The sequence below is a fragment of the Staurois parvus genome, unplaced genomic scaffold (assembly GCF_062004578.1).
Source record: "Staurois parvus isolate SC_StPar_1 unplaced genomic scaffold, SC_StPar_1.0 ptg000165l, whole genome shotgun sequence".
Classification (NCBI taxonomy): domain Eukaryota; kingdom Metazoa; phylum Chordata; class Amphibia; order Anura; family Ranidae; genus Staurois; species Staurois parvus.
This window is the reverse complement of record NW_028317961.1, coordinates 2,325,313-2,350,707: the sequence shown is the minus strand read 5'-3', so window position 1 is coordinate 2,350,707 and position 25,395 is coordinate 2,325,313. Positions and strand designations below refer to the sequence as shown.

General features: G+C 41.2%; 1 protein-coding gene across 6 annotated transcripts in view; it reads right to left on the bottom strand.

Annotated features, from left to right (window-relative positions):
• Nucleotides 1-25,395, bottom strand: part of LAMA2 (laminin subunit alpha 2) — a 1,220,316-nt gene that overhangs the window by 464,497 nt on the left and 730,424 nt on the right. For all 6 annotated transcript variants that reach the window (XM_089676131.1, XM_089676133.1, XM_089676134.1 and 3 more), the window contains one exon: nt 11,008-11,219. In XM_089676131.1, coding sequence (XP_089532257.1) covers nt 11,008-11,219 — 212 coding nt within the window. The remainder of the gene's footprint in view (nt 1-11,007; nt 11,220-25,395) is intronic.

Genomic DNA, 25,395 nt, shown 5'->3' with positions numbered 1-25,395 from the left:
GTAGTATTTCAAATATATGTCAATATATTTGGGAAGAGTATTTTTAAAATATATTTCAAATATATTTTTCTTCCATGTGGGCTAGGCCAGGTCAGTTTTACACTAAAGTTACTCATGCCATTTCTCTTGCTATTCCATCAAAGGAAAAACTTTGCAAAGGCTACTGTGAACTATTTATTGCTCCCTTTATCATGTCACAGCTCTGAAGAAATGTATACGTAGCAGCTGTAAGAACTTTGTTTAAAAGAAAAATTACTGACTGTAACCACTTTCCCTTCCTCTGCCCAATAGCTAGAATTTTTAAGGGATGACTACAGTATGCTTCTATTGATTCAGTAAACTGTTAAATGGCATTCCTGGTGTGCAATCCTTCTTCTCCTAGCATCTATATGGGGGCATCCCCTGGAAATGAAAAGTGGGGCAAAGCAGGATCCATTGGTGTAAGGCATGGTGTGTAAAGAACAGTCAACCGGTACAGATTAAGACAGAACGGGTCTGAACTTGCAGGGGAGAGTAGGGTAGTTCCTCTGAGGGGCCTCTGACCATAGCAGACTACTAAGACAAGGGGGTTGATTGACTAAAGGCAAATAGATTGTTCATTTTGCAAGAGAAGTTACACTTTATATGGGAATGTTTGCTTAAATTAGTGAATGTGGTGAAATCTCACTTAGCAAAAAATACCCAATTACGTGCAAAGAAAACAAAAAGAAAGCATTTTTGGTTGCACATGACTGGATGATGAAAGAAAGCATCGCTTCAACTCATTCACTATGTGAATATTCCCATGCAAATTGAAACTTTCCATGCAAAGTGAACAGTCTTTTTGTCTTCAGTAAATCAACCACTGGGTCTAGGCAAAAGCGGGTTGAAAAGTGCACGTTCTTTCCAGCTACACAAAACATGGCATCAGTAGCAGGATTCCAGAAACACATTACTTAGAAATGACAGAAAGGAGGAAAAAAGACAGAGGGAGCCCACTAAAAAGACAAAGGGAACCACTCTCCTGTGAACACATGCAGAGTTACTCTGGTTCCTTGTTGAGGTTTGTTTTAGATAGGGGACTCCAGCTCTTTGATCAAGGTAAATTGGCTCATTGCCTCAGAGGGACTGGAGGAATGTTATGGTGAGTTTGACTTTCCTGGGCACTGCACGAACCAGAAGTGTCCCCGTGTGCTTGCTGATGAAAGTGTTGTGTGCTGGTATTTAGGCAACTTATATTTACTAAGGGGAAAGGGAAGTAAAAAAGTTCCCCAGACTATCTAGTTTTACTTTAATAAATATGTTGTACTAGAGTACAGGTTAGAGTTCCCCTATGTTTCCGAGGAGCTCCTAGACCGCACTGAAGAACAGTGAGACACTATCTATCGACAAGCAGTTTGGGAGTATATGGGCATCCCCTACACTCAAGACACTATGAGGGAGGAGAATCCATGCTTGAAAAAGTTTCATGGAGTGTTTCGGGACTTTTTGGGAGACGCGTGTTTAACCACTTCCCGTCCGGCCCATGTACATAAATGGCCGGAAGGGAGCCATGCTGTTTATAAATGGCACCCGCATTCATTGCCTGTGCGCACTCCCTGGGAGCAAGCAGCACTGCGATCTGATGCCCGCTGTGTACGGGACCTCTGTGTGAGGTCCCAAATCATGTGATCCCTGTTTGGCCAATCAGTGATCACATGAACAGTAATAAAGAAGATGTCACTTCCTGGCATTATTGGTTACTACTTGTGAAATCTGTGAATGATCACAGATGTCTCATGGTACAAGGCTATTCACAACAGACTTGTGCCATGTGACAAGGTGTGACCAATTACAGCTCGCACAGTGTTTCTCAAGGGCTGCAAGAATGCAGCCAGAGAGAAGGATAAATTATTGCTTTTGCAGCCTTTATGGATGTGAAAGCAATCAGTGTAAAAAAAAGAAAAAAAATCTCCATCACCCCCCACAATTAGTACAGTGTCACTATGGTGACACTACTGCTAGTGTGATGGTATGTTAAAAAAAAAACCCAAAACATACTAAAAAGGTAGCTGAATACAGTTTGGACAAGATTTATGAAGAAATATTATTTATTTGCAAAATTGTATAATAAAAACACTTTTTTTTCAAAATGTTTGGACTTTTTCATTTATATAGCAAAAAAATAAAAATCCCAGTGGTAAAAAATACCACCAAAATAAAGTTTTATCTGTCTCAAAAAATGCTAAAAAAGGGGGGCGTGTCCAAGATGGCGACCGGAGCGGCCGCATAATCCGGAGCTCCGGTGCCGAGCTTTTAGATCCGCTGCCATCCGTGCGGCGGCGGGTCACGGAGTGCCGGCGGAGGACCCGGGTAGTATCCCTGATCCCGGGGAGTCGGAACCCAGGTGATATTTCCGCCCCTCGTGGTGGCTGACGTCCGCGGCCTGGTGCGGCCGTGCGGGCCGGGGCTCCGGCGCCGCCCATCAGCTCTCCTATCCGCACCTGCTGCCATCCGGTGCCGAGCTTTTGAGTCCGCTGCCATCCGTGCGGCGGCGGATCGCGGAGTGCCGGCGGAGGACCCGGGTGGTGTCCCTGATCCCGGGGAGTCGGAACCCGGGTGATATTTCCGCCCCTCGTGGCGGCTGACGTCCGCGGCCTGGTGCGGCCGCGCGGGCCGGGGCTCCGGCGCCGCCCATCGGCTCTCCCATCCGCACCTGCTGCCATCCGGGCTGTGGGAGATCGCCTGGGGACATCCGCGGCGCCCTCTGCATTGCTGGGACTGGGGGAGAGACGCCACTGAGCCTTGCTGCTTCCCGCGGTGGCGGCGGCCTACATCACCGGTCTGGAGCCTCCATCTGGTCACAGTGAGTGCGGGATGCGGGTGCCCTCTTATTATTAGCTCCCCCCGCAGTGACCTGGGAGTGGGCCTCACGTTGCTGACCCCGGAGCCTGCCATCTCCTGTAACCACAGCCCCTGTTGGGCTCAGAGGCCTACTGGGGCCTTGATATTGCCCCGTGGAGTGTCTCCCTGGAGGGCCCTGTGCTTGGTGTTGGAGGTCCTCTGCTTCCCACTTGTCCCTCTTATGTCCTAGATTGGGATCTGGTGCCATCATCCTGCTCCGGTGTGCTATATCTGCGTGTTACTGTGATCTATGTCCTCTCTACCCTTCCATGACTTGCTAATTATCCTTACAATATAATGTTCCCGCAGATGAATCTAACCGCATTCATGTAACTACAACCCTAAACCTATTTTGGGCGTTATAGGTCCCCTGGGGTTATAATCTCCATTCATTATCCTATTTTCAGTTGATCACCCCCAGGAGACTCCCTGTATGCCGTCCACAAAGAAAAAAAAGGGACAAGCCCAGAAGTCCCTCACAACATACCTACTTAAGGCACACGAGCTTTGTAATATGTCTCCAGTCAATACAGAGCGAGCATCCCTGTCCGATCCCACACAGGATACCACCGCTCCCTTATCGGCCTTGGTCAGTGAAAATACACAGCAACTTACAAAAGGAGACTTGGAGTCCTGCTTGGAATCTATGTACGCCAAACTAGCCGCCAAATTTCAATCAGAATTGCATAAAAGCACTAATGTTCTCTCTCAGGAAATAGCCACATTGGGCTCCAGGACAGACCGCTTAGAAACCAAACACGATGAACTTAGCCTGGCCTATGGTGAACTTTCCAGAGAGCATGATCATTTACAAACGGCCTTTTTTCAACTACAGGCGCAGGTGGAGGACCTTGATAATCGCAATCGCAGGAATAATCTGCGAATCAGGGGAATCCCGGAGTCTATGTCTGACCTCTCCTTAATCGTGACCAAATTATTTCAATCACTCCTCCCGGATCGTGACCCTGGGTCTTTTGCCTGTGACCGCATCCATAGAGCCCTGCGCCCTAAACCTCCTACTGACAAGCCACCTAGGGATATTGTCCTGTGCATGAGGGACTTTTTGACCAAAGAGGAAATACTCAGAGCTGCTCGCAATACCCCTACGATCTCCTTTGAAGGCTCGGTCTTACAAATCTTTCCGGATGTTTCCCCGGCCACGTTGGAGAAGCGTAGAAAAATGAAAGAAGTCACAACGGTCCTGTTCTCAGCTCGTATTCGCTACAAATGGGGCTTTCCCTTTAAGTTGATTGTTCCACATAATGGGAGCACATATATAGCTACATCTCCTTCTGAAGGTAGAGCAATCTTGGCCAAACTGGGCCTAGCGGATGCCCCATCACCTCAACGTCCACCCTCCACCCCTCGTGTCTCTCCCATTTGGCATACCCCATCTCCACGGAGAGATAGAAGGAGAGTCAGACAGGATCCGGGTTGATAGGTCCATTCTCACTTGCCTATTACCTATTGTTTGACAGTCCTTGGTCTTGCCTATTGTCTTTTATGACTTTACCGAGAATTGAGACACAGGGATTTTGTTTCTTACATCTTACGCTGTCAGGATGTGTATTTCTATGGTTACTGCTATTTTAAATTTATAATCCTGAGTAATATGTGTGTGCCTTGCATTGATAGCTGGACGAGTTAAGGTATAACAAGGGTCTTTGGTCCCTCTTAATTGCGCCCATTGGTTTATGGTTCCACAACTCTTTGACACGTTACCCCACCCTGCCTCCTGACATGGCCGGAAGTGTCGCCGCCCGATTGAGGGGTGGCAGTTCCGTTTTCCATGTTTTAGGGAGACAGGGTTTGGGCCCATTTGGCCCCTTAATATTTGAACTTTTTGTTTTATCAGGTATGACAAATTTTCAGCCTGATCCATGTTCTTTAGTTACCTTATTTGTAGGAGCTCTTCAAATCTCCTCTCTATTGTTTTTTGTCTTCTCTTTTTTCAACACTTTAGTGCATGAGGATTGTGTTGTGTCGGTCTATGGACATCATGGCCCCCATCTTGGGGCCGGGGGGTCCCCTGGGCTGGTTCTGCCACCTGTACGTCTGTCTGCTTTAGACCTGCGGATCTCTATGTCTAGCCAATTAATTTTAGGGGATATCTTTGTAATGTATACTTTTATGATGATAGTAATAAGCTCTGTTTACTATGGTAATTCAATGTATTTCGCATAATGTCCAGGGTTTCAATTCGCCAAACAAGCGCAAAACGGCCTTTCTTCAATATAAACGACTGGGAGCCAAGATTATCTTATTACAGGAAACACATTTTGCAGCTGCAAAACACCCGACATATTTTCATAGATCTTATAGGCAGGGGTATTATACCCTGCATTCCTCCAAGAGTAGGGGCGTAGCCATATTTCTACATAATTCATTCCCCTTTGAGGTTCAACATGTATATCGTGATCCGGACAGTAGGTTTATCATTCTTAAAGGCACCCTTTCAGGTCGAGAACTTACTATTGCTAATGTATATGCACCGAATTCAGCTCAAGCTACCTTTTTTTCAAAATTTTTTGGTACTCTGGATAGGTTTTTGTCCCCTCATCTCTTGGTGGGTGGGGATTTTAATCTGGTGGCAAATCCTCTTTTGGACCGTAGTTCCCCCTCGCATTCTTCCCAGGCTTTCCCAAAATCCCTTACTAAGAAATTAGATACCCTCCAGTTGGTGGATGCCTGGAGAGCGCACAACACCGGAGCCAGGGATTACACATTTTATTCCCACCCACATGACTCTTATGCTAGATTAGACTATATATATTGTACCCCAATTTTACTAGCTAATTCTAAGGTAGCTTGCATTCATTTGAGCCCCTGGTCGGATCACAGTATTGTGGCCTTATCTATCACATTTGTGGGATTGGCACCTACTCCTTTCTCTTGGAGACTTAATGATTCTATGCTAACCGATATCGACTCTCGCCAGGAAGTGGTTACATCTATTCAGGAATATTTTCAATCTAATTTAACCCCTGATATTTCCCCAGCCACACTCTGGGTAGCCCACAAGGCGGTCCTACGAGGCCGACTTATCTCCATGGCCTCATCCAGAAATAGAAAACGTTGGCAGCAAATACTACTTCTAACCCGAGAATTAGAAGCACACTATAGAAGCCATGTCGCTAATCCATCTCTGCTTAATAAACAGCTACTGTCCCAAAAGCGCTTGGAACTGAATGCCCTGCTTTCCCAAAAAACTGAAAAGGCCCTTCGCTGGTCGAAGGCCTCATTCCTATTACATAGTAACTCGGCATCTACCATGTTCGCAAGGAAGTTGAACCACACTCTGCGCCCCCCACACGTGTATAAATTACGCACAAATTCGGGTGCTATCTCATCTCTACCTCAGGAAGTCTTGGGTATTTTCGAACATTTTTATTCAAAACTACTAGCTCCTCCGCAGTCGGATTCTGTCCCTCTGTCGGACTCTTGGCTGGACTCTATACCCCTCCCTGCCCTTACACCCTCTCAGATTGTCACTCTTAATGCCCCCTGTACTTTAGAGGAAATAACATGTGCAATAGGCGCGCTCAAGCGCTCTACTGCGCCGGGTCCTGACGGATTTACCGCTAGCTATTATAAACATTTTGCCTCTACATTGGCTCCATACTTGATAACTTTATTTAATGATGTTTTGCAGGGGGGTAAGTTCCCTGAGGAGATGTTATTGGCTAACATGTCTCTAATACCCAAGCCACAGAAGGACCACTGTTTGCCACAAAACTATAGACCAATCTCAGTCATGAATAATGATCTAAAGATATTTAGCCGTATTTTGGCGGACCGGTTGGCCCCTATCATCTCCTCTTTGGTCTCTCCAGACCAGTCGGGTTTTATTCCCGACAGATTTATTACTGATAACATTCGTCTCACTCTAAATGTTATTCAAGACGCCAATTTACATTCCAAAGAGGTTCTGTTGATGAGTTTGGATATAAACAAGGCCTTTGATAGTGTTCTTTGGCCCTACTTGTTCTCCTTGCTACAGAAAATGGGCTTTAGTGAGGGGTTTTTGGCAGGCATACATGCCCTGTATGACTCTCCTAAAACGAGAATTAGGCTTCCTGGCTGTAACTCTGACTTCTTTACATTGGGTAGAGGTACCCGCCAGGGCTGTCCTCTTTCACCCCTTTTATTTGCGCTGGTGTTGGAACCTTTGGCATTGGCGATTAAATCACATTCGGATATTTCTGGCTATTCATTATTAGTTTCACAGTTTAAATTGAGCATGTATGCTGATGATGTTATGCTTTTTATTACTAACCCGTTGACTTCTTTACCTAACTTGTGTGCTGTATTGAACGATTTTGCCAAAGTGTCAGGTTTCACCGTTAATTTTACCAAATCTGTGGTCATGCCTGTTAATGTTCCTGACTCCCTAAGTGCATCTCTCCGTAGTTCTTTCCCATTTCGCTGGGTCAAGGACAGGATATCCTATCTGGGGATTAACCTCACTCCCAGATACTCGGATATATTTGCGGCTAATTATCCACCATGTGTATCGCGTCTCTCTACTCTACTGAAGATCTGGCACGGTTATCATATCTCCTTTCTGGGTAGAGTCACGGCGGTTAAAATGAATATTTTGCCCAAATTGCTTTATCTCTTTAGAGCACTTCCAGTTCCGGTCTCAAAAACCTTTTTGGATCATTTTCAGCGGACTATTAATAATTTTATTTGGGGAAATAAGCATCCACGTTTTGCCTCATCCATTTTGTATCGCTCACAACGGTCGGGAGGTCTCGGTCTTCCTAACTTTTGGCTATATTATCTCTCGGCTCGCTTTGCGCAATTGTCACAATGGGCTACTATTAACTCTCAAATCCCGTGGATCAAGTTTGAGTCTCAGTCGATACGCCCTTTTTATTTACCGGGAATTTTATGGTCTAACATCTCCCCCCGATCGACTGTTTTTCATAACTCCATAGTGACTCACTCACTGACGCTTTGGTCCAAACACAAATCTAAATTGGGTTTAGTCTCTTCTATTCCCCCAGGTGTGTCATTTTTTGGGGATCCTACTTTTGTTGTAGCCTTTTCTTCCCCTCATATGTTTCGTTGGTGGTATGATCGATCTTTTATCAGATTGTCTGATTTCCAAAGAGGAGGATCTTATATTACCTTTGATATGCTGCGCGTGTTGTTTGATGTTCCTCTTCGCGAATACCTTCGTTATAGACAGATTAGGCACTTTTTTAAAGCGCACTTTGGCCTTGCCCCATCCTCTCCGATTTCCTTTTTTGAACGTGTCAGCCGTGACTCTCCCAGGGGTAGGGGTCTTATCTCAAATCTTTATCACCAATTTTTGATCTGTCTTTTTCATGCTCCCCCTTTGTACAGACGAAAATGGGAGGAGGATTGTGGCGTCACTTTTTCGGATGAGGATTGGGATTCCATGGTGGATAATATATGCAAGAGCTCTAGATCTCTTTCGGTTCGTGAGACGGCCCTTAAAGTTCTAACCAGATGGTATTATACCCCGTCAAGACTACATGTACTGTTTCCACAAACGTCCCCTCTATGTTTTCGGGGCTGTGACTGCACGGGTACTTTGGTTCATATATTTTGGGATTGCCCGACCATATCTTTGATCTGGCGTAGGATTTCTGAGGTCGCTACCTTATTGTCGGGCGCCCCGATACGATTGTCCATGCAGACCTGTTTGTTGGGGGCCCATATCCCAGGGGTCTCTGATGCCAATCTGAGATTGATACACACATTATGTATTGCCACTTTATGGTCTATTGCCCTACATTGGAGGTCCAATGTTGTACCCTTAGACTCCGTTTTACACAGAATTGACACTGTAATGCTTATGGAACGCATTCATTATACCCTACTGGATAAGCTGCACTTATACGATAAAAAATGGGAGTCATGGAGAGATTGCAGACACTTATTACATGCTTAATAACATCCCCAGTAAAAGTTGTCTGGCATGTACTATTGACAGGTGTATCACCTAACCTATTTTGTCATTTACGTACTTCATGCACTTGTAACTTCCTCTTTTTTTTTCTTATCTTCTTTGTTATGTTAATATACCTTTATGTATTGTACTTTTCAAAAGTGCCTTGTTTTTGCTGACAATATCACTTTTAAAGTGTGCTGTTGTTCTACTGTCTACTCTTGTACAATAAAATCGTTTGTAAACAAAAAAAAAAAATGCTAAAAAAGTTCATATGGGTACAGTGTTGCATGACCGCGCAATTGTCATTCAAAGTATGATAGCACTGAAACCTGAAAATTGGCCTGGACAGGAAGGGGGTGAAAGTGTCCGAACTTGAAGAGTAAGGACTGTGTTGGCTAGACCTAACATGCTGAAGGGGGTGAGGACTATTACTAGGAGGGATCCACAGATGGGGCAAGTGCAACGCTACCCTGACCCCAATTATTACAAACATTAGGTCTGTCTGAATCTATGTCCTTGGGGAAAAGAGTTTTAGACTGATGTACAGAAATGTTATGTCTGTTCCAATTTGTAATGCAAAAAAGAAATGTTACGTTTGATGTATATAGCAGATTTTAGCGATCACTGTTTGCTAATGCTAATGTTGACTGAAACTTGAATTTGAATTGCATCATACTGTATTGCACTATATGTAAAAATGTTTCTTTTCCAGTTCTCGCTGGAGAGATATCCGGGGTATAATTTTGTTTTTCTTCCATGCAGAGCTCTGGGGTCATGCGCCTTTGTAGTGCCCTGTGATTCGGCCCCTTTAAGCAGTTTTGTCCTTAAAGAGTTTGGGGGGGGGAGGTTTTAGTTTTTTTGTGTGGGAGGGCAAGATAGGGCATGGATGTTTGCCACTAAATGCCCCCATAGAATGAGAGTGAGATTTGGCTCAGGAGTTGTTTGGATTAAATCTCAGCTCTACTCTGCCATGAGAGAGGGACACCATAGGTATGGATATATTAGACACGCAGAGAGCTTCCTGAGGCTCCCACCAGGAGTGTGATTACTGGTTTTCACTGTGTGGGGGTACTGGACCAAATCAACATATATGCAGTTGGGTCTAATTTACCTACCATCTCCTTAGGGGGCAAACATGTAGCAGTGGTAGGACTACATACATTTTATGGCTATATATATATATATATACATATATATATATATATATATATCCATCCACATGTTTTGGCACACCTGACTGAACTATGCTTGACTGTTTATGCCACTGCCTTCAATTTGTCTGAAGTACATTTAAACTGCTAAAAGACATTCCTTGTGGTCTTCTCCTTCATCTAACCTCTATATGGAGATGTCTTTTGAAAACAAAACATATTCCTTAAGGGAAAATACAGGGTTCCCTGTGTAGGGCCTGAAGCAGGCATGCAGAGGACTGTCAACGAGTAGTGATTAGGCCAGATCAGGTCATCCCACAGGTGTCCCCCAAATATGGCAGAATTCACCTGGTGAATACCTTGCTCATGGTACACTAATAAGACAAGGTCACTACACCTGGAGATGAGCAAAAATGAGTTAAAGAGTTCACTTTCTCCCCTGTTGCACAAAACTGTTTTTGCTTCCCGGGAAGGTGGATTGGTGAATTTCCTCCCTGCTTTGTAAAGCAGTGCAGTTTCCATCCCTCTTTTCAATGACAGATCTACTTTACTGAGACATCAGGTACTTTGCAGACCTCTTTGATGCTGATGGGGATTGGAAACAGAGCAGCTCAAAACTTTTGTTTGCCATTCTGTCGAGTAGGGCAAGCAGAACAGAACAACACACAAGATTCCACACTGCCTACTCAACCTACAATTATGCATCTGAAAACTACTGAAATTTCGAAATTTAGTTGCCATTATGTACCATATGACATTGACTATCTAGGAAAGGGAAAGCTATCTGTACATCATTGGCAATCAGAAAGCTAAACAAGACGTGCAATGTAGCATACTGCTTAAACCTATAGTATATTTCCAACTATTCATGTATGTTGATTTCACTTTTCAGCTGACATACTTTAATTATAACTCATCAGCCACATGGTGAAATACAAAGGAAACTGTAATAAAAAAACAAGAGAAGCATTTGTAAAATGGAGATGATTATCTACTCATTTCATGTCACTTCTTTTCTATTTTTTTCATGTTTATGACTTTAGTTTGATGTAACAAACAGTAGATACTTACGTTGACAGTGCCTTGCCCCAAGAGCATCTCCAAAATATCCATCTGCACATGTATCACAATATTCACCAGTGACACCAGCTTTACATATCATACATGCTCCTGTCTCTCTATCACAGCAGCCAGGGGCTGAAACGTCGAGATTGTTATTGCATGGGCATGGCTTACATGATCCACCTGGCACTGACGGCTGTCCAAAATACCCATCAGCACATCTAAAAAAACCAAGGACAAATTATAAAAATGCAATTTCATGTTTATTTCCTACATTTGTTTATATGTAAAATTAATATTGTTAAAACTCAGAATATTGATTAAATTGTAATACCTGGAATATAACATAAAATCATGCCTGATTGAGCATTTGTAGCTTGAATATATATATAAAATGAACTAAAATTATTTCTAATATTTCTAACCTGCACTTTTATATATTATTTTCATGTTTGTAAAGGCAGGACTGTGATAACTCTCTTCCCTTAGGTATATACGCCTCCACTTTTTAATTAAGTGTGGAAGACCCAGTTCAACAGTCGACACCAAACCAGAACTGACCTACAAGTGTTATCAGCAAAACAGTGGGCTTACGCACCTACCTAGAGTTATATGACTTGTTTCACGAACCTCTAGCTGCAGATTACTGCAACTAGTTCCTTTCCTGTACCATAGGAATCAACAAATCTGCATTTTCTTCCAGGTTTCCATGGACTTTTCACCCTAATTTCAATTTAGGCATCTCAGCTACCAAGTGAGAGGTACTGTACTTGCAATGCATTGTGAGATGGAATGGGTGAGTGTCTACGTCTTACTTCATACAAAATTCAAACTTGTATAGTGCCCCTGAGAGCTACTACGGCAATGTGAAGGCAATTTCAAAGTGACCATGATCTGCAGTGCACACTAAACTTTTTATAAATACTTATGTGAATAATATAATATACATATATATACAGGGGTGTGGACATTTTTGAAAAAACTACTTGTCCAGGGGCTAAGTTGGGGCCCCAATCTACTTGTCCCTCATGACAATCTACTTGTCCAGATAATTTTTTTTTTTTAACCAAAATCGGTGATTTTAGGATCATTTTAAAAACAAACAGGGCTTTATGGCGATTTAAAAGTGTAATATTTTTAACATTGTGCTGCTTATGTCTTCCTCCCCTCCCTGCCTGTCTCCAGCACCGCACCCGGGAACTAGCAGGGAAGGGGGAGAGCTTGCAGTGTGATGAACAACGATTGGCTGCTTGTCAGGAAAGGGTGGGTCAGGGTTTATACTTCATCCCTTTCACTGCCAGAGCCATTTTTGCCTTTTCACTGCCAGAGTCGTTTTTGCCTTTTCGCTGCCAGAGCCGTTTTTGCATTTTTTGCACACGTTTAAAAAAATCATTTTAGGCCTGAAGATTACATAAACCCCCCAAACATTATATATTTTCTGAAAGCAGAGACCCTAGAGAATACAATAGTGGTAGTTTCAATTTTTTATGTTGCATGATTTCACAGCACAATTTTAGTAAAAAATACAAGTAAATTAATTTTAGGGCACAAAAAAGCAATACATTACCCTATTTTTTTGTAAAATATAAAATATGAGGTTGCAGCGAGTAAATGGGTATCCAACTTGTCAAACCTTAAATTTGTGCACGCTCGTGAAATGGCGATGAACTTCAGTACCTTATATTTTCTATAGGTGACACTTAGGTCACTTATAGGTCACCAGTTTAATGTTACAGAGGAGTTCTGATGCTAGAATTATTGCTCTCATTCTTGCATGCGCGGTAATATGTGACGTGTGTATCGCAATCAACGGTTTCATGAGTAGGCGCCCCCATGCGTATATGCGGGGGTAGGGGCCTCAATATTTTTGTGGGGGGGATGGTATGTGCTTGGGTGTAACTTTCATTTTTTACAATTAAAAAAAAATATATTTTTTTAATTTTTTTTTTTCATCGCATAGGGGACAAAGTCCTATATGTGATGATTTTTGGTGACAGGTTCTCTTTGAGACATCCAGGGTCTTTTAGACCTTGGATGTCTCAAAGAGAACCTGTCACCAAAAATCATGTCTCCCCTCTGCTCCACTGAATGTAATGTGGTGCACATCGCACCATATTACATTCTTTCCTGGGGATTGCATTACAATCTCTTAACGCGGACTCGGAAGTGACATCGTAACGTTACTTCCAGGTCAGCACAAGAAGGGTGAGCCGGGCCCGCAGATGTGCAATCAGAGCCTGGGGGAGAGCGCAGAGAGGCTTGCACTGTGTGGAAGTGATGCTTGCCCGGAAGGAAAAAAAAATACCTGCCCAGCGCCTGGAACTACATGTCCCAGGCATTAGGAATCCAACATCCCTGTATATATATATATATATATATATATATATATATATATATATATATATATTCTGTATAATACTATGCATCATTTTGAATCTATACATTGTATATATAATAAACAAAAACATAAAGGCAAGATATAGGAATGTCTACCAATATCAGAGCTTGCACAAGCCAGATCAAGGTGAACTTGCTTTATTATGTCTGCTGTTTCATCATGGACAGTAAGTTAGAAAAAAGAGCAAATGAGGAATTCTGCATGAAACTGGGCAACTCTGCCACAGACGTCGGACAGGATTCGGCAAGTTTGCGGCGATGCTGCAATGAGTCATTGGAGGTGTATTGAGTGGCACGAGCGCTTCAAAAGAGTGGAAGAGCATCACTGGAAGATGGCAAGAAATCAGGAAGACCTTCAATGAGCTCAACCCCTGAAAATGCCCTCTTCCTGAAGATAAAGATCCAGCTTACAGGTTGCCGTTTTTCCAACATTGCAGAGATCCATCAATTTGCCCAGGTTCACACAGAATTTCACATTTTCTCTTTGTTCTAACTTGCTGTCCATGATGAAACAGCAGACGTAGTAATGCACATGGTCAGAATAGCACCAGTTTCACAGCTCCCGATACACAGGACAATGTCTTTTGGCACACTGACATATGACGGTTGCTGCTCCCTGTGGCTGCGCGTGCAGGCTTGTGCTGCCATCTCTTGACGTGTTACAAAACTAGTCTTGAGACTTTTTGATACCACCTCGTATTTTTCATCTATCTTCACATGGCAACACTTAACCGTCATCCTGACATGCTGTGTGTTTGAAAACTGACATTGTTTCATTCATTAGTCTATGGCACATTACATTTAACTTACAACTTTCAAACATATCTGTATTATAGATTTACCTTTATGGTTGTCTTGCTTGATCAGATAACTGATGTTATCTATCTTTGCCCTGCCTCCCAATCACTCAACTGGCTTCCATTTGTTCAACAAATAAAATTCTAAACATTAACTACAAAATACAAAGTTAGTCACAAATTTGCCCCAAGCTACGTCACCAACCTCTTCTCGAAATGTCACCCAGGCCTTTATCTCCATGAGAGACCTTTCTACTCTCTAGCTCCCTTATCACCTCCTCACATGTTCATCTCACAGACATTTCTAGAGTCCACCCCATCCTCTGGAATACCCTCTCTGGCTATCTCCTAGTCTTTCTGCCTTTAGGTGATCCCTAAGAACTCATCTCAAGTCTACTTCTCAACTACCAAAAATCTGGATTTTTACATCCATCAACTCATTTTCCATAGTTACTACATTTTGTATCATTTACTTCTCCCTTTTAGATTGTACGTTTTTATAAGTAGTTTTGAAACTGCACTGACTACTTTTATTTTGTAAAACATTGTGCAAAATATTAGTCCTATTGAATTCCTGCAAAACTCTAACTCTCCAGAGTGGCCAGGTCCCTCCTTTCATCCTCAGACGATGGTCCCAAGAGAGCGAGCTTTTCCCAAGCCGGGCTATATATGTCCTCTTTCAGCATTCCCCCCTTCTTGTCAGTTAGCTTGACCTTGTAGTTGGCAGCACTGGCTCCATGTAAAGACCCGGCTCCTCGGACTACATTTCCCACAATCTCCTGCTCTCTATTGTGGTCTTTATCTCACTGCTTCCAGGGCACAATATTAGAGTCACTAGGCTAGAGGAAAACAAAATCAAGGCAGTCTATCTTAAGAATCTCCCTCGGTCATGTGGGTGAACTAGTTAGCAATTGGCTACATACATTTTGTTTTAGGGTTTAGATACCTTTCAAAATACTACATAAAATAGGGCTAGGAGGTTTTGAAAAGGTCAGTGAAAAAAATGGGTGAAAAAATGAGTGACAAAATTGGTGAAAAAAATGGGTGAAAATATTGGTGAAAAAAATGGGTGGAAAAAATGAGTGAAAAGGTTGGAGAAAAAAATGAGTGAAAAAGTTGGAGAGAAAATTTGTGAAAAAGTTGGTGAAAAAAATGAGTGAAAAAGTTAGAGAGAAAAATGGGTGAAAAAGCTGGAGAAATAAAAGTGAAAAAGTTGGTGAACAAAATAGGTGAAAAGGTTGGTAAAAAAATTGGAGAAAAAAGTTGGTGAAAAAAATGGGTGAAAAAAATGGGTGAAAAGGTTATTGAAAAATTGAGTAAAATGGTTAGTAAAAAAAAAATGGGTGAAAAAGTTGGTGAAGAAAAAATGGGTGAAAAAGTTGGAAAAAAAATGAGTGGAAACGTTGGTGAAAAAAAGGGGTGAAAAAGTTGGTGAAAAAATGGGTGAAAAAAATTTGATGAAAAAAGTCTGTGAAAAAGAGTGAAAATTTTTGTGAAAAAATGGTGAAAAAGTTGGTTGAAAAAAACGGGTAAAAAAGTTGGAGAAAAAATGAGTGAAAAGGTTGGTGAAAAAATGATGGTGAAAAAATGTTGGTGAAAAAATAAAAAGGTTGATGAAAAATGTGGTGAAAAAAGTGAAAACCTTGGTGAAAAATGGGTGAATGTTAGTGAAAAAAATGTTGGTGAAAAAATGAAAAGGTTGGTGAAAAAAGTGGGTGAAAAAGATGGTGGAAAAATGAGTGAAAAACTTAATATAAAAATTTGGTGAAAAATATGGTGAAAAAATTTGGTGAAAAAGTTGGTGAAAAGGGTTGGTGAAAAAATGAATGAAAAAGTTGGGGAAAAAAATAGGTGAAAAAGTTGGTGAAAAATGGATCAAAAAGTTGGTGATAAAATGGATGAAAAAGATTAAACTTTCAGGGCTGGTTCACACTAGGTGCAGTTCAGTGCTTTTTTTATTCTGCATCAAAATGCATAGACAGTGTTCAATATAGGTTCCAGTGGCCCTAATTCACAACACTGCAGTGCATTCCAATGCTGTCAACAAAAGTAGAACATGTTGCATTTTTTCTCTATGTAATGCATCTGAAACATGGCAAAACACATTGAAAATGCAGTAAAATGCATGTCCTCAATTGAGATGAAGAAAAAAAGAGGGGAAAAAACACATTGGAAAGCATCAAAAATGCACCAAATACGAGCATGCAGAAATGTATCTGGAACTCAGAAATTGTGGTGTAAACGTCTCTAAGAGACCATGCCTAGGCACAGTTATGTACATGACTGGAACTCAAGTCAAGTAGTACTTTTTAATAATAAAAGGAAAACGTTTAATTTCTTAGTTATATCATACTTTTGCTGTATATAAAGACATATCAGGCTCTTCAATCCTTACAGCATAACCATTATATAATACCAAAAAAAGTGTATTATCCTACTTTAAATTCATGCCCATATTAAACACAGTTGTGTATATTACTTTACAATAAGACACAACAATTGTTTCCAACCATTATAACAGAAAATGTAATATAGCTGCAAAGAAGAATTTGAGAGAGAAAGAATATTAATGTTGCATGGGTAATAAACTACAATAGACTCTGGAACATAATGCCTGGAGCCAACATCCTAATTAACTTCTAAAATATCCTGCTTTTTATTACAGTTGGCTGAAATTAGAGACTCTTTAGCAAATACAGCAGTCCATATATTTCTGTCCACATCAAATAGGCAAGTATATATTATGTGTGATACTCATCAAACTACAACTTTCTTATACTGTAATAGGTACACTGGAAAAAAGTCAAGAATATGTGAGGTTTCAATTAAATATTCAGAAACCTATATTCCAGATATGCTTTTACAGAAATAATAATAAAAGCATTTTTCTCTAAAATGTGGTCAGTATGTTTACTTAAGCTTAGATTATAGTTGTTCTAGGGAGCAATTACATCATTTGCATAAGGGAAAAAGACCAGCACTACAATGAAGTACTAATTCCCCTGAATGAGTTTTTGAGAAATCGAGCAGATTAAAAGAACTAATATCCCCAATACAATGATGGATGTGTTTTGTGAACCAGCAGAAAACAAAATTATAGTAAATTACATATAGAATTACATGGGATAGAGACTGACGGCCGACATACAAATAACTTTCAATTGACATTATCCTTGGACATAATATATTGCAACTAAAAGTCAAAATGTATACACATTCGATGTGGATAAGGGAATCCTCCTGCTGTGCCACTGTATTCTGACAGCGGGAGCCTTTCCTGCCTTTCCTGCTGTCAGAGTACAATGATCAGTGTTACCAGTGGCACTGATCGTTCAGTAAAAAGTCGACAGACTGCTTGTACACTAGTCAATCGATAGATCGACTTGTGTAAAACCAGCCTACCCATACTTGGATCGAAATTGCTGAACTGGCTGAATTTTGATCCATGTATGGCAGGCTTAAGCACTGTGCCACTTTTTTAACAGAATTGGTCAGATTGTCAATAGGGATAAGATTCAGGTTCACAGCAGATCCAGCCAGGGCCATGAATAAGGGGGTAACACCAGTCCTCCTGTACGGGGCCCAGGCCAACTGAGGAGCCCAGTCAGCTGGGTGAATCAGATGTGAGAAGGAACGGTGATCAGCACAGTGGGGGGGCGCACTGGTACTGATCCCCTGTATGACTTTACTTCTCCCTCCCGCTGGCTTTCAGCTGCTGCAGAGGGAGCCATACTGGGGATCGATTCCAATAATTGTGCCCTTGTCGCACCCACCACCCCACCCCTGTGCATCATGTTTCCCCTTACTGCCTGCCCCCCCCCCCCTTGTGCCCCCACCCCCGCAGTGCTGCTTCCCTCATCTTTTTCCCACTGGCAGCTGCAAGCACACAATAGGATCCTTCAGGATGGAGAATGGGGGAAGGGTCCGGTAAATATTTCTCATTTACCAGTCCCTTCCTTTCATGAATGAACACAATAAAAGATCAGTACCGATCACTCGCAGTGTTTGTTCATAACTAAAGCATAGTAAACCGTTTTTTTTTCAGGGGGGCCCTGTTCAGTTGGCTGTATGGGGCCCCATGGTTTCTAACAGCAGCCCTGGATCCTGCAGGTTTAAAATTTGCAGTCCTTGCAATTTTATGCAGAAAGCTATCAGCCCCAAATTCTTATAACCATAATCTATAGCCTGGCTTATAAGAGCCAGTAAGGGGGCTTTTGAATAAGCCATTCCACTAACTATAAAAAGTGAGGTCACAGCAGTCATACTGACAATGTCCTTTATCTCCCTTCCTTTAGATTGTAAGCTTCACGAGCAAGGCCCTCATATTCCTTCTGTACTGAAATGTATTGCGACTGTCCTGTTTCCCTTTAAATTGTAAAGTGCTGAGCAAACTGTTGGCGCTATATAGATCCTGTATAATAATAATATAATAATTATTATTATCTGTGATAGGGAATGCCAAGGGAGTGCTACTGACAATCTGCATGGTGAAGGATTAGTATAGTATTTGTAGGTCTATCATGGTAGATGTAATCCTTTACTGAACAACATGTTGATAGCAAAATGCTGTGTATGTAATACAATTAGAAGTTGAGGAGAGGGACAGGTTTTTACCTTTTCTTTTGTTTTGTTCTTTGTTACATCTTAATACTGTTGATGTCCTGCCGCCTCTTTAAAACCTGTCCCCGGCCACATCCACTATAGCGACAACAGGTGTTTTTTTTTTACAGGACATATTTTTTAATTGTTGCTGACTGCAATTTTGTGTCACAGGCCTTTTTTTAAATCGTAACAACAGTGGAATATGCCTGGGCAATGTGCATCAACACAGAAGATTTTAGTTTGTTTGGGAGAGCATTTGACAGAGTGATTTACAAGCAGCAAACTGCGGGAGACGGAGGCAGTACATTGTTACCCAGTGACACAAAGCTGGCAAAAAAAGAAACATTATATTGGTATAACCAGCTCTTATTTTCATCAAAGCTAGCAATTGAAATAAAAATGATATTATGATGTTAAAGCTTATATGAAATTTTAGCCATTGGATATTTTTACTTTACCAAACTATGTACAGGTACAAAACAAATCCATACTGCAGAATCACTGTGCCCTGCTTATTAGAGCTTGAAATCTAAAAGAAAGGGTCAAGTGATAACAAATGTAATACCTGTGGAGAATAAGCTCAAGGAGAAAGTAAAAGTTCAGTTTGTTATTTAAGTGGTGGGAAACACCACATCCTCATATACCCAAATGTATTAAAAATTTAATTGCTATAGCCTTTAGGAATGGTTTGGTAAACATTGGCCGGCGCTAGGACAGTCCGTTAATGTGACCAGGTAGAAAAGGCCAAATGGGGAAACATAAACAAGGTAGGTGCTTTGCTGCACAAGCAATTCAAGTGCATCATCTCTGATACACTTTAGAAAAATGACAAGTAGCAGTGTGGTTTTGTGAGAAAATGGATCAAGGATAAGGCTTAGACCACGGATGTGAAACTGGTGGCCCTCCAGCTGTTGCCAAACTACAAGTCTCATGATGCATTGCAAGACTGACCATTACAAACATGACTCCCAAAGGCAGAGGCATGATGAGGCAGCTTGTAGTTTTGCAACAGCTGGAGAGCCACCAGTTTGACACCCCTGGCTTAGACAAAAGGCAGGTGCTTTGTTACATTTATAAAACTACTGTCCCAGGGGCACTTGAGAAAAAAATAACCAGCAGCAAGGTTGTAGTTTACCATATCCAAGTAGAGTAGTCCAGATTGTGTAGCCACAATCAGGACAAATGTGTTTTCAAAGAATTACAGTTTAGTATAACAAATACACTTGTGAAAAGAATTAAGGACAGTTTGATAAAATAGCCCAGAATGTGTAAGCACAAGGCATGTATTTGTCAGCATTATCAAGATGCCAGTCCAAGTGTACTAGAGGGACGAAACCTGGAGCCATTCTGCAGCAAAGTCCATCACTTCTGTGGGGTGGACTGGGGAATACCAGGTTGCTCTTTAGACTTTGAGTCTTGGGTCTTGGCCATATTGGCTCCTTGCACTACATTTTCAAGACAACAAGCACAGGCTTAAACCATACCACCAAACAGTCCCAGATTTCATGGGGCAGTCTTGGGATTTTAGTACAATCCTGGCACCTAATGGTTTTGGGCTGTGTTCCACTGGTGGCTGGGTGAATGAAAGCTCATTCAAGCAACTGGTTCAGGCTCCCTTGCTGTTTTGTTGGAGTGAGTGATCTCCTGTCTGACAGGGGCATTATACCAATGCCTTGGCTGCTAAGCCCTGCCCATTCCTAGCATAACAATGCACTCAATGCCATTTAGAAGAGGGATGGGATGCATTTTCCAGGAGGACACCAGATTGAAGACACAAATGTGTGTCTCTCTGCATTTCAGTTGGTTTTGTAAGTGGATTTGGGCTCTGATGTGATGGCTTTTCTGACTGAGGCCAATGCCATCTGTTGAGTAATATCTTATACATAAGAGTAATGACTTGAACCTGCAAATGTGTTGTCTCCCCAAGCTCTCCTCTTCTGGCATGTTTAGGGCTCATTCTAAATGCAGTGGCTGTACAGCTGAAAAGAGCTGTTTTGAGCAGTATTCGTTGTTATTTAACCATGCCCACGTTTTGCCATTGAGAGCTACTGGTTCTCGTCTCCCTACGGTGTCCCTCCTTATTACGTTCTAAAGCTGGGAGGCATGCTAACTATAGAGACACAAGGCAAAGAGAGCTGACAAAATGTTAAGACAGAAAGCACAGAGAATTTTCTCTCTAAAAAAAAAAAGAGATTCAGCTCCTTTTGGATATGAGGGGGTCAATTGGTTTTTGACAAAGGGAAGGAAAAGAAGGAGGAAAGATGCCAGGAAGCCAAATTGCTGGCAACAACGAAAACAAGAATAACAGGGATATGCGATTTGTCTTTTATTAGTTATACATATATAAAATAAAAGTATTGATCAGTAGCATCTGAAGTGGCTGTTTGGTAGTCCTGGTCTGATTCATTTTTATAAAAAAATCTGCTGTGCAACAGGGCAGGTTAGTATTGCAAGCATACATCGAGCCACCCCAGCCAGTGGTACATCCTTGATATCTAAAAGTCCATGGTATGATCACTTCTAAGTGTATTGGCCACAGTCCTGCTGTCCCTGACCCTTTTTGTTAACTGGAACAGGGACAGTCTTACAAGTAAAGAAAAAAGTAAAAATAAAAAATGAAAAGTATAAAAATGTAAATCTGTATATCATGTTAAAATAAATCAGGAAATAATGATGACAATGGAACAATGTTAATGTAGGACTATTTAGGCTATGCACTGGAGGAAGGTGGACTGTTTTTGCCCACTGGTATTGAAGCAGTTGAAGTGCCAAGCTGGCATGCAGATGCTGGAAGTGTAATGGATTTACAGACATTTGTTTCATTTGCTTTAGCAAACATTTGCCATGGTAAGGTTGTTAAGAGAGTTTTCTTAAAAGAAAAAAATGCATTTCAGCTCTTTTTGGATACGAGGGGGTCAATTGGTTTTTGGCAAAGGGAAGGAGAAGAAGGAGGAAGCCAAAGTGGTGGGAGTTGACAAATACTGCTTGGAGTTTGCTTCACTCTGGGGAAAGGTGGGCAGCCTGTAGGATTGTATGCTTACATTTTGCTGCTAACTGCTATTTCCCTCTTGTCCCTGGAGAAAGACTCACAGGGAAAGACCTATGAAGGGGGATTGAGATGAGTCTCCCAACAAATGTGGCAGCCCCACAAAATTCATTTGGGTCCACCTTGCAGCATCCTTCCCAGATGCCAATATTTTTACCCAGTTTAAATTGCCATCATTGTCCATGTTTGCTTAACTGAGGCAAGGGAAATATGTAAATGAATATGTAAATAAAATGTATTTAAATATTGTAAATAGGTAAGTAAAATACAAAAAAAAAGTTATGGAAGCTGGAGGTGAAGGAAGATGAGAAGGAATAGAGGGAGGAAGAGGTAGAGGAGGAGGAGAAGGAAGATGTTAAAGATGAAGGGGAGAAGTAGTAGGGGAGAAGGAGGAAGTGTTTTTTTTTTGGAAGGACAGGCAGTCAGTGACTAGGATTCTACATGTTTTCTGCTACCTGCCCTTCCCCATGGCTGTTAGGTTCCCCCTCCATTTGCTGTTGTCTGTCTTTCCCCCTAAAGTTTATAGGAGCGGACAACTCATGTCCATAGGTTTTCCTATGCCTCCAATGACTTGACTTTTATGAAATATATAAATTTGTAAAAAACATTATAACTGGATGCCTTGGCAGAAACAGAGGAGGAGGAATGGCTTTGCCGTGTGCAGTCTTGCCACCACATAAACATAAAAAAAACTCACTAATTCACCAACTGTACAAACAAATGGCAACACAAAATTTGTTTGTACTGTCTGCAAATCTTCTATTATCAACTAGCCTTAATTCCTACCTACATGTACATATAATGCCTCAATAAAGACCCAACATAATAAGTAAAATGATATTGATTCTAATTGGCCTCATTCAACGCTTTGCCTTGGTATGCACTGGGAGAATGCAGGGCACACAGCATTTAAACAGAGCAGAAAACACTGCAACACACAAAAAAATTAAGTAATTTTGCTTCAGTAATGCAAAAAAATTTACAGCAAACAAAACTGCAAAAAAAAAAAAACTTGAAAATGCACAAGTTTGTTTAACATGCACTAAATACAATGCACATGGTTTGAATCCAGACTAAATGTTTGGAATTCTTACAGAATCTCCTAATCAAGGTACAAATGTGTTTGAAACTTTTTTTTATAATTTTGCTGCTTTGCTTGTCAAACGATCATCTTTACAGTTAAAACTTCTAGCAATGGAGAAGATATCGATCTCACTCTCATAGTCACACTCTACAGTTTTATAGCTCGATGGACCATGAACACATTATTGTCTCCACTGAATACTAAGTGTTTACAATCCATCAGTTTCAAGCAGTAACACATTGAAATGAATGCACAAAGGGGTGCAACTAAGTAAATATTCATCAAATTCACCAATGAAATAAGATCAATGTATCATTCCTAAATGATTATATATATATATATAAACGAATCACTGGCAGGTATCATCTGTGCCCTAATTCGTTCATGTTTCACTTTGGCAGCTGTATTTAGCACCCCTTCAAAAGGAATCCACAGTGCATGCATTTTCTTTGGCTTTAATGGACATTTTTAATTGCAGAACCACTCCACAACTGCATGCCAAGAATTTCACGCAGTCCCAGTCACTTATGCAGGAGAGTTTAACCTGTAAAACTCTGTATGTTGCATTGAATTTGCCACACCATGATGCAAACCATCTCAGCGAGGTGTACTCGCCTGTGTACTCACCCAAGTGGCACCGTGTCCACTTGTAGGTGTGAGGTCACGGGAGGTAAAAAACATGGATCAACCACCTGTGTTTAGTGTCCCCTGCCTGTCAATGTGAAAGGAGACGGCTTTTTTCAGCTTGTCATATTTTAAAGAATAAGTTCACCTTTTAGTAAAAAATAATAAATGCACATTTTTTTAGGGGAAAAAAATGTGCATTTATTACTTTTGCCTGCAGGAGCCTGAAAAGCATTGCACCAATGATCAGCAGATCGCTGGTGCCATGCACGTCTCCTGCAGATCTGTCAAAATATCTGCTTACTTGTACAGGCTTTACAATGCTAGCTGTAAAAGCAGGGAGCAGAGGCCATTCAGAACATTACATGTTACACCCTGAATATGACTGTGACATGTAACACGTTACAAAAGGTGAACTTATCCTTTAAGTTTGTGGATACTTTTTTTCAGATTCAGATATAGCAGCCTCTCTTCTTTCTTTTCTTACATGAATATTATTGTGACTTGCACTTCTATCCACCTGTGTACAAGGTTTTTACCTTTTTTTTTCAAGCTGCAGTACAATATTGATTTCTACATCCTCTATGAAGGATGTTTAAAGCCAAAGTTTTTTCATTAGTTTTGGATAGAGCAGGGAATGGTTAAAAACATTTTTTTAGCTGTTCTTGTTGGGGATATTTCTCTCCACCTCTTGTTCCAGAAACATAGGAAGCAGTGAGAGGAAATCATATTGAATCCCTCTCCTAACCACTTCAAGTCCGGAAACTTTTATCCCCTTCCTGTCAAGGCCAATTTTCAGCTTTCAGTGCTATCACACTTCGAATGACAATTGCGCGATCATGCGACACTGTACCCATATGAATTTTTAAAAAAATTTTGAGACAGATAAAACTTTATTTTGATGGTATTTATTCACCACTGGATTTTTTAATTTTTTTGCTATATAAATGAAAAAGTCCAAACATTTTTTTAAAAAAGTGTTTTTTTTTATAAAATCTTTTTAGTAAAACAAAAAAAAAACCCAAATTAGTTTATAACCAAAAATTATAATTTAATTTTTTTAATATTTAATTTTTTTTAATATTATTATTTATGTTTTTTTTAACATACTGTCACCCTAGCAGTACAGTGTCACCATAGTGACACTACTACTTGTGGGGGGGTGACGAAGATTTTTTTTTTTTTTTACACTGATTGCTTTTACACCTTTAAAGTCTGTAAAATCAATAATTTCTACTTCCCTCTGGCTTGGTCTCAGCTTGTCACATGGTACAAGAGTGTTGTGAATAGCCTTGTACCATGTGACCTCTGTGATCATTCACAGATTTCACTAGTAGTAAGCAATGATGTCAGCAAGTGACATCTTGCTTACTACTATTCATGTGATCACTGATTGGCCAATCAGTGATCACATGATTGGGACCTCACACAGAGGTCCCTGTGACGATCACAGCATCAGACCCTAGCCCTTCTCACCAAACTCGTGACTGAAGGACTAGCCAATCTAAAACCATGCTGTCACGTGCGTAATAATGCCCAGCTGCACCCTGTGCACAGATTTTCCAGTTAATGGACCACAACCTGTGTACCTGCAGCCTGAGAGTGATTGTTACTGGGTCAGGTTAATTACGCAATTAACCCTTCACACTGCCACCATCTCCTTTTTGTAAAGAGAAAGAGGAAACTCGGCAATATCAGCAATGACACTATGATGGTTGAATAATCGTCGGTATACCACTGTCACCGCAGGCAGAGATATACCTAAGTTTAAAACACACACACAGTAGCGCTCCTCAGAGGCAGGGGTTCTTAGTTTGCATTAAAGAGCTTTAGAAACAGTTCAACAC